At 40.1% G+C, this 10248-nt stretch overlaps 1 protein-coding gene across 1 annotated transcript in view; it reads right to left on the reverse strand.

Annotated features, from left to right (window-relative positions):
• Positions 1-157: 157 nt before the first annotated feature.
• LOC144980166 (ADP-ribosylation factor 1-like) overlaps positions 158-10248 on the reverse strand; it is a gene marked incomplete in the record, with an annotated part of 11407 nt that continues 1316 nt past the window's right edge. The window contains 3 exon segments of the mRNA XM_078927740.1: positions 158-1980; positions 2765-2897; positions 8027-8143. Coding sequence (XP_078783866.1) covers positions 1724-1980; positions 2765-2897; positions 8027-8143 — 507 coding nt within the window.

Here is a 10248-nt window from a genome sequence, read left to right on the forward strand (position 1 = left end):
ATCAATTCTTTGTCCATCTTGTCTGACTTGCTCTAAAACTCTATAAAATTGAAACTAGTAATCGAGTATCGATACCGCCCTGCACCATTCAACAATAAAATATATAAGAGAGTTATGGGCACTCAAATAATAATAATAATAATAATAATAATAATAATGATAATAATAATAGATCTTTATTGTCCATAAATATGGCAATTTGTCATTTAGTTACACTTGTTATAACGTTAAACGATAACTGTAACATTGAACAGATATTTCACTCCTACTTATTTTCTCTCTCTCTCTTCCTCTCTTTTTTTCACACGTGCGATATACACAACATAAACATATTCATTTCGTTTTCAATTTGTTACGATTGTGGCAATTCGACACCAAAAATTATCATCATTATCAATTGGTCAGTTAATCTTACATTATAAATAAATTAATTAGTTAATCAGTCAACGAATCAATCCTTGGTTTTTCTGTACCATATGAAATATTCAAATTTTTTATTGCTGATGGAATGACTTAAAAGTGTAGCAAGTCTTGAAAAACCTTCTTCAAACATTGTTAATAGATAACGGAGGTGAATGATAAGAGACAATGTTGAAGTTTAATTGATGAAAATCAATGTTAACTAATGTAAATAATTGTTCACAAAAATATCATTTAATCACAATAATAAATTGTGAAGTATAAATTTGATTATTTATCTGGCGTATTTCCACGGCTTCGCCATGCTCAATATGCTTCGAAATGCTTCATTTATTTCTCCAGCAGGCCACTTGAACCACATTTTTATTTCCTGCAATGGAAGTTTGCTAACTTTGCACAAGCACTCTTACAGTATTGTTCGTCACTGCCAAAATCCATTCATATCTTTGTCAAGATGCTAATGAATGCAAAGTGCCATTTTCAATTTTAAAAATAAATAAATTTTACATTATCAATGGAACACACCGAGATAAAGATCAGAAATTTGTGAACAAACAAGAGATGTTGACTTTATACAGATTCCACTCTAATGCAGGCTCTTTTATTTATAAACTGTAAATGATTTACAAATTAACTTTATTATGAAAATTTGTCAAAGTTTTAGTTTTCAGCTCTATTTTCCCATGCTTAGACAGAGCTTTTGTTGGATTTTGTGCTTGTGTCTGGATGAGACTTATAGGTGATCTCAAACTAAGTACATTGGTCGTATGCTCTTGGAATCTACATCTGATCCCTATTTGTTCCCAGTTCCCCTTTGTCTTACCTTTTCTTGGGTGCTTTAATTGTAATTCTAGAACTTTTTACTATTCATTTTCTTCCTTTTTACTGGCGCTGATATGACCTAAATGTGTTGCAAGCGCCGTAAAACCCTTAAAAACAAAAAAAACCCCAAAAAACAGAGCTTTCATCACATTTCATTAAAGATAAACATGTTGAAACTGAAGAGAGTCCACTGATAAAATATCTGTCATTGTCACATTTCAGTTTAAGATAATGATGTCCATCAGAGGAACGAAGAAGAAGAAGTTTAAGATAAGTTCATTAAGTAGGTACCTTTGTTTGTAAGGACCTTGTCTGCAGCAAGAGATTATAAATACATTATATATAGAATGATCATCAATGACAGCAGTTTTCATGTTTGGTTTTCTAAAGTCAACAACTGGTGAACAGTTCAACAACACACCTCAAATGTATTTCGAGATACTGCTGTAACTGTAACAGCAATGTCCAAGCTAAACTGATATCAATAATATAAAGCAGATTTCAAGAGATGGAAAGGGTTCTTCAAAATGGAATGTTTCAATCTGTGAAACACGGTCACATCTTCATCAGTTGTTTTATTTTCTGCCTCCTGGTTGGCTATCTCCCAAGCTGATTGGACGAACCCGTTTTCAATTGTCCCTTCCTTTTTCATCTTTATCATTTTGACAAAGTGGTTGAACGCAAACCACAATGGCTTGTCATCGGCTGACGTCACACTACAAGGCATCACAAACATTGCTGGGAAGAGGAAAATGACATTTTTATGACATAATTCACTTGCTGATATTTTTACAAAACTATAAAAATGCAATCTAAACTAAAACTAGTCATATCCCCATCACCTAGAAATATTATTGAATTAATTTATTTTCTAACATAGTTCATAATTTCTAAAGTTAATTAAAAAAGTGGAACTCTTTAGATAGACTAAAAACATTTATATTTTACAACTAAACCTGATAAAGGAACAAAACAAATGTCCTTTAAAGGTATTAGTATTAGGCCAATAGAGTGGAAATAAATGAATATTAATATTAATCCTAATTATAATCCTTTAAAAACAACGCTAGTCTACAAAACATATTTTCTTTCATTTCCAGGAGACCAAGCTACCTAGTTAAAGGTGGGTGGAATGAAAATGGAGAAGACTAAAAGATAGAAAAAAAAAAAAACAACTTCAAAGCACTGGAACAAGACTGGTCCTATTGCTTATATAATAAGGTGTATGCTCTACTAACTTAGCGGTACAGACCCCTAATAAAAAAGCAAAAATAAACCTAACACTGTAAACTGAAGAAAAGGATTTGTCCCAGGAAACAACTCTCCCAAATTTTCATACTGCCTGAATTCGTCAGCAGGATTTTATCAGATTTGAATAATTAAATTTCTTCACTAATTAGACATTCAATTTCAAACACGAAGACAATATGAGACGGAACGGAGAAGAACAAAAGGAAACAAAAACATAAAATTAAAAAACAAACAACAAATTAAGAGAACCAATAAAGAAAAACAGACTTACATAAATTCAATCCTGATTTGTTCTTTTCCAAGAATTTCTGTAGTCTGCTTTCAATTTCTGCATGGCTTAAAGCGTTATCCAAGTCCTGTTTATTAGCCAAAACCATCACGACTGTGTCACGGGTTTCATCACTCTGGTGCAATGTATAAAAAGAAATAGTTATACAGTTGACAACACATAAGTCGATACTCCTTAGATCTATTTTAATATAGACAAATTTTTATTCGGTCCAGCCCCCAAGAGACATGAAAATAAGGGGGAAGATATAAAGATTCTTCAGATAACTTGATTTTCACATTAGTCAAATTTTTCAAAATATTATTGTACTTGGGAAAAAGGATTGAATATGTGTGCATTTTTTTTTTTTTTTTTTTGTCGTGTTTGTTTGGGATGGCAGTTAGTCCAAGTATACGTTCACAGATCTTCAGTCTATGCTTGCTCCTTCTCTCTTTCAATGTTATCCAGTTGCTTTCCACTAGAATGTTTGTTACAATTTTTTTGCTGTAATATTTGTTATGGACAAATCTGCGGGCCTGTCTTTGGACTTTTTCAAGCTAGTTTATGGCTTTTTTTTCGTATGGGGGTCCCTCACACTGCAGCTGTATTCTAAGCTGGGTCTTACTGGTGTGGCATAGCATTGCTCTTTTACTGCCCTGGGATACGATGAAAGGTTATGCAGGAGAAAGATTAGCTTGTTGTCAGCATAGTGGCTAGTTTTGTCTATATGATAGTTCTATGACATTTTGCTGTCCAATGTTACCTCTAGGTACCTATTCAGTTTTCGTGATTGTCTCTCACTTTTTGTCATGTATTGTTTAATTTGTTACTTAACATAAATCACTGGCTCTTCTTGATTCAGATAGTGGAAGGAAGACAGGGATGTAGAATGAATAGGCACTGCGGTGTGGTGTAGGCAGTAGGCAGATCGTATACAAATACAGTGGAACTCGGTTACAATGGGGATAGTGGGATTAGCAAATAATCTCTGTTGTTGCAGAGTCCCATTATAGCCATACACACAGTATTTAAATATATTGAAGAAAGTAATAGAAGAAAGGAACACGTTTCAAGTTATCTCCCAAGGTAAATAAATTAATCTACATGTGACTTCCATCCGTTTAACTACTACTACTACTACTACTACTACTACTACTACTACTACTACTACTACTACTACTACTACTACTACTACTACTACTACTACTACTACTATTATTATTACTACTTCTACTATAATTACTACTTCTACTACTACTACTGCTACTACTACTACTACTACTACTACTACTACTACTACTACTACTACTACTACTGCTACTACTACTACTACTACTACTAATACTACTACTACTACTACTACTACTACTACTACTACTACTACTAGCTAATGGTATACAACTTCTGTTTGGTCAAGATTTATTGATTGTGCGGCTATGTGTTCTAGTGGTATGACACTCGCTTTCAGGATTGGAAGGTCCTGGGTTCGAGCCTTGCTCGGCGCATGGTTAAGTCCTTGGAAAAGGCTCTTTACTCACATTCTATCACTGTACTCAGGTATAAAATGAGTACCTGGCCGTCAACAGTCTTATCTCTGTCCCAAAAAAATTGATATGTCACCTAACAGTAACAGGCGTCATGTCCCGTCCTAAATGTTTAATGTTGCTGTTGGCAGCAGCAGCCTCTTATGGTTCACACTATTACGTCATGACGATCAACCCAATCAGCAAAGTCCGGTCCGCATTCGTGCACCGTCGCAAACCCGCCTGGTAGCATCGTCACAACACACCTTTCGACTAGATGCTCTGCCGTCTCGGGTTCTTGCCCACAGCGTGGACATATTGGACAGGAAGTTAGACCCCACCAATGTAACGCACTTGCCGTTAGGCAGCTCCTCGACCGAAGCCGATTCGCAGCTACACAGTGTCTCCTCTTACTGGTATCAAAGCCTGGCAACTTCTCACCAAGCTTAGAGGAGTGTAGGTCCCCGCCCCCACGAGGGATTGAATTAGTCCAAACCGACTTCCATCTCGTATGTGCAGCTCTGTCCGTAGTCAGGGATTCTGCGTACAAGGGTTGCCGGGACTTATTTCGGCTCGAAACGGGGGCACCGTCCATTATGCGCATGAGAGGGGTATCCCCATACCCTCTCTCTTTGATCTTACTCAGCCAGTTTCCCGTAATCGTTTCCCTCCGGACATCGGGGGGCTGGATCGTTGCCATTATCGGGCCCCATTCTCTAGGGGTTGTTGCTAGCGTTCCCGACACTATGTGCATCGACTTGCGAAGTTTTACATCCACCTCAACGTTTCTGCTTCTACCCCACACTGGAGCGCAATACTCCGCGGTGGAATAGCATAGTGCCAGGGCGGACGTTCTCAGGAGCGCTTGGCTAGCGCCTCAAGTCGATCCCGCCAGCTTCCTCAGAAGACTATTCCGCTTCTCTATCTTCCGGGCAACCCCTTCGAGATGCACCCGATAGGTACGGCTGCGATCCAACGTCACCCCTAAATATTTTGGATGCGGCTCATATGGGAGTGGCTGGTCCCCAACTAGGACATTCAGTTTGCGGGTGTGCCAACCACTGCATAAGTGAAATGCAGTGGCCACAGGTTTTGAAGTGTTCATCTTCAGGTACCACTTGTCAAAGTAGGATTTGAGTCTTGTGACGTCCTCGCTGAGTATGCTCTCGAGACGGGTCCACACTTTACTCTGAGTAACGAGTGCCCAGTCGTCTGCGTATCCCAGCCTCAGGGAGGAAGTGTTCGGCATATCGCTAATGTAAAAGTTAAACAACATTGGCGCAAGTACCGACCCCTGAGGGACCCCATTCTTCAGTTTCCTTACTTTGCTCGTGACGTCTCCCAGCGCGACGTGGAATTGCCTTTCCCCTAAGATCGAAGAGAACAACTTCAAGGTCTTTTTGCACCTTATGATTTTTGCAAGTTTGAGCATCAACCCTTCGCACCAGACCATATCGTACGCCGCTGATAGGTCTATAAAGACAGCACCTGTTTGCTGTTTTCTCTCGAACCCGTGCTCAATATGCTCTGTAAGGGCAATGACCTGCTCTGTGGTGCACTTCCCTTCCCTGAAGCCTGCCTGCTCGGGTGGCAGGGCAGTGTCTAGGACCGGCCCCCATCGGTTTAATAGAACACGCTCCAACAATTTGTAAAGACAGCTCAGCAGCGATATGGGTCTGTAACTGTCTGCCTCCTTCACCAGTTTCCCTGGCTTCAGGATGGCAACTATCTTCGCATGCTTCCACACTTGTGGAAGCTTTCCTTTGGCAAGGACGTCGGACATTGCCTCTGCTAGCCAGGCCCGTGCCCTGGGGCCCAGATGCGTCACCATATCGGGATATACACCATCTATCCCTGCTGCTTTGCCGTTCTTCACTGCGCTAATGGCTGCACCCACTTCTCGGGGACTGAACGGGGTCGTCCAGTCCAACTCCTCCGCAGGTAACGAGTCCAAAATCGTACGGTACGCCTTGAGGACACCGCGCTCAAAAGCCTGATTAGGGACCCGCTTACTACGGTTCTTAATGTTCTTGGCAATTGTGTCTGCCTCCCATTCCGGTGCAGCCATCGCGTAATTCCGATCTGGGTCCAATTCCTTTATCAAACGCCAAGCGTGGCTGCTGGAGTGTGTAAAGTCGAGACTTTCCACGGTCTCCTGCCACCGTTGCTTCCTTCCCTTTGCCAGAGACTGAAGTAGTCTATTGGCTGCGTCCTGGGACTGGGTCTGCTGGTACTCTCGGTACAGCTCTTCCGACTCTGCTGTCCAGCAAGGGGTGTAGAATTTCCGTTTTCCCCGTGGAATAGAGCGTTGAGCGCTCTTAACCAGTAGCCTACTGAATCTGGTTATATTCTTGGACTTGGGAGGAATGGCAGGGCAGACCTGCTCGATATAGGAACTGAATTCCTCCCAGTCAGCCTTCCTGAAGTTCCATCTGCAAAGTGGGAGAGACTGCACCCTCGGTATTGTCACCCCAGCTGTGACAAGAACCGGCCTGTGCTGGCTATGCGGAAAGTCCCCGAGGACTGTTCGCTTCACCTGCAGCAGTTCACCGTTCGCGCCTTTCGTTACGAGGGTGAGGTCTAGAGTATACTCCTTGTTATGGCGGGTACCCCGGAAGGTACCCTTGGCTGTAGGATCGTACACTAGGTGTAGATCATTACAGTCCATCCATGAGCGGAGTTGTCTTCCTGCCTCGTTGCAGTCTCTGTAGCCCCATTCGTGATGGTGGCTATTAAAGTCTCCCAGACAGATGGAAGGATGGCTGACCACCGGTACCGGTGGTGTAGTCCAAGTCGCTCTCGGTGGTTTGTAAATATTATGCAAACACAGTCCACCTACTTCCACGGAAATTCGGTTCACCCCATTGCTGTCCGTTACGCTCTCAATGACCCTTACCTTCGATGGCTCATTAGCGTAAACGCTAACCCCTCCTTTGAGCCTCGAAGTGTCCTCGCGTTGGACCACCGTATAGCCTGGGATCTGAAATCGGGAAGATTGCGCGCCTGAGTAAAGGTGGGTCTCCTGTAACAGGAGGATATCTACGCAGTGGGCGGCCAATAGCTTTGATAAAAGCTCATTTTTTGCCATACTCTGGCTCTCGACGTTCAGGGACAATATGTGCCAGTTCGCCATCCCCGCCGTCGCATTTTCCGATTGACAGGTCGCGAATCAATTGATGCATGGGACGTTTGCTTTTTTCTCGGACGTGCCGACGACCCTGGCGACACGAACGCAGTATTATTTGGCTAGGCGGCAGACCGCTTCGCCATTGACGGACTGATTGGGACTCGACATGAAGATAATAGTGTGGCGCCCGGGATAGGGCTGCTATTCGGGCACCAGGTTGGATCAAATTTAGTCACACACCGGGGCGAGCAGCTCATGTGGCTCATTGGCTCGATACCCGGGATGGTCTCATGACGGTCGACCGGGATTTACACCTTTGCCCTCCCGTGTGGCTCAAGCCCCCTCACCACTGCAAGGTAAAGATCTACGAGGGGGGCTGTTGGCCAGTAACCCCTTGTAAATCGCTTAGAGCACATTTAGTGGATATTGTGCTATAAAAAAGCTCAATTATTTATTTTTTTGATTATGCATTCCTACTAGCTGAAACTGACTTTGATAAAAAATTGAAATTTAAAAAAAAGAAGCCATTGAGAGAAGTGGAAGTTTAACATAGATAAAAAGCGATTCTAAACTTACTTTTGGAATCACAAGTGTAAGAGTTAACACAAGCATTACCTGTAAAATCATACTGTTTAACTCATCCAGAGCATCGTCCAATCTCTCAACATCAGAACTGTCTAAGATATAGATAAATCCACCAGTCTGATTATAGTAGTGACGGTACAATGGTCTCTGGAAATTAAATGAAAATAGATATAATGTAAATACATAAATGTATAAAATATAATAAAAATAATATTCAATTTATTCATCCTACAGTGAAATTTTTCCTTTGACTATGTTAAGAAAAGACAAGATAAACCAGTCATCAGCCGCTATGCAGCAGAGAAAAGTAAGCTATAGGGGCTAAGTTTCTTGCTCAGGGATAAAAATGAGATGCCGATAGCAGAGCTTGAACCAGTGTCTCCTGGTTGAGAGTACAATGTTTATCCACTCAGCCATCTCCTCCAATTATTGACCACTCATCTAGGCAGTGATAATCCGGTGCATAAGGTATTGCACTTACACTTGGAGGACCAAGGTACCATCCCTGGGCCTGTTTTTATGAACATGGACTAGCTCTTAGTCTCTGACTTTAGTCAAGGACTTGAAAAAATCGGATTTCATGTGAGCTGACCAAGTAAGTCCTAGACTAAAATCATGGCACCTTGGACTAAGTTTGGCCAAGTTCTAGTCATTTACTGAGGCCGAACTTCAAGTTTAATCTGAGACTAGTAACTAAGATACATCATAGCGTCGACAAGATAGCAGTTATTTTTAGATTGAGAGATCTTCGATTTGGAAGGAAAATATTTACGAATGACAGAGGCACTTTTCTGTCCGGTTGCCACTGACACTGGCTTAAAAACCCTGTAAGATAAATGTTAATCATTGAAAGTACACATTTTTGTGAGTAAATTTTTTTTTTAAAACCCTGAATCTAATCAGGCTTGCAGTTGCGAGTGAATGGAGACTCGAAATCAAAGGGTTTGCGTCAACGAAAAAAAAAAAAACGATTAGAAAGTATAGTGGAGACAAAAGTTATTCTGCTGGCATTGTAACTGACTGAGAATTATGTGATTCCTCAGAACACATTTTCTGTTTAGTTTGTTTGACTTTTATTTTGGTTCAATATTTGTTCCAGCTTCAATGACACTTCCATTGGCCTTAATATAAAATTGACCATGGGCATCATTGTAATCTATCAGTTGACAGTCAATATCACGTGATTTGATTCATCAAGGCAAAAGTAAGTTTAAATATGAAATGGAACGAATTATAACTGTACCGGATGTGTTGCTAATTTCCTCCTTTGAAATCTTTTGCAATAAAAGTATGAAGGCTGATATCTTACTTGCCATCATGTATTAAAGAGCTTGATGTTACCAGCACAAAATAACCGAATTAGTTGATGTCCTTACAACGCCCACTTCTACGCAAAAGCCTAGCTAGTCAGAGATTAGGAAACGTTCACAAAATTCGATTTTTCTTAGTCATTTGCTTCGCTTAGGCTTAATACTAGCAAGTCATATTTATTAGACTAGTAAAGAACTAAACTAGTTCGTTTGTATAAAATTGGGTCCTGCACTGATGTGAAAATCCAGGAAATTGCAATCTTGCTATTTTTGCAAGTTTCTTACAATTTGAGGCAATAATAATAGAATTAACTCACTCAAACCTAACACCACTATATCCGTATTTAAAACCCGAGTTACTTTTACTCCTTGCCTATTTATTACATTTTTCTGAGAAAAATTATAGGTGTAGTATCCAAACTAATGTTTTCGTATTTGCTTGTTAATGGTAGTTGAATAAAAACTATCTATTACATGCTCATTTTTAATACATTTTTTCCAATTTTGAAAAGTAGCAAAAATCTCTAGGTTTGAGTGAGTTAAAAAGAATTATTTTAATGATTCTTAATACAAACTGTTAGCTCACTCAATCCTAGAGCTTTTTGTTGCTTTTCAAAATTGGAAAAAATTGTATTAAAAATGAGCATGTGCATAGATAGTTTTATTCAACTGGACCCTTATTCAACTACCATTAACATGTAAAAATTAAAAACATTAGCTTTGATACTACGCCTATAATTCGTCTCAGAAAAATGTAATAAATAGGCATGGGGTAAAAGTAACCCGGTTAAACAACGGATATAGTCGGTGTTAGGGTTGATTGAGTTAAGAGTATTTGGTGCACTGTCTCTTATACAGTTTTCACTAAGACCCAACAATTCTAACTTTTTGAAGACCAGCAGAATTTTTGGCCATATTATAACAACCAGACAAAGTATCAAT

This window comes from Berghia stephanieae, chromosome 9, assembly GCF_034508935.2.
Source record: "Berghia stephanieae isolate SIO BIC M18660-M18661 chromosome 9, UCSD_Bste_1.3, whole genome shotgun sequence".
In the NCBI taxonomy this organism is placed as follows: Eukaryota; Metazoa; Mollusca; class Gastropoda; order Nudibranchia; family Aeolidiidae; genus Berghia; species Berghia stephanieae.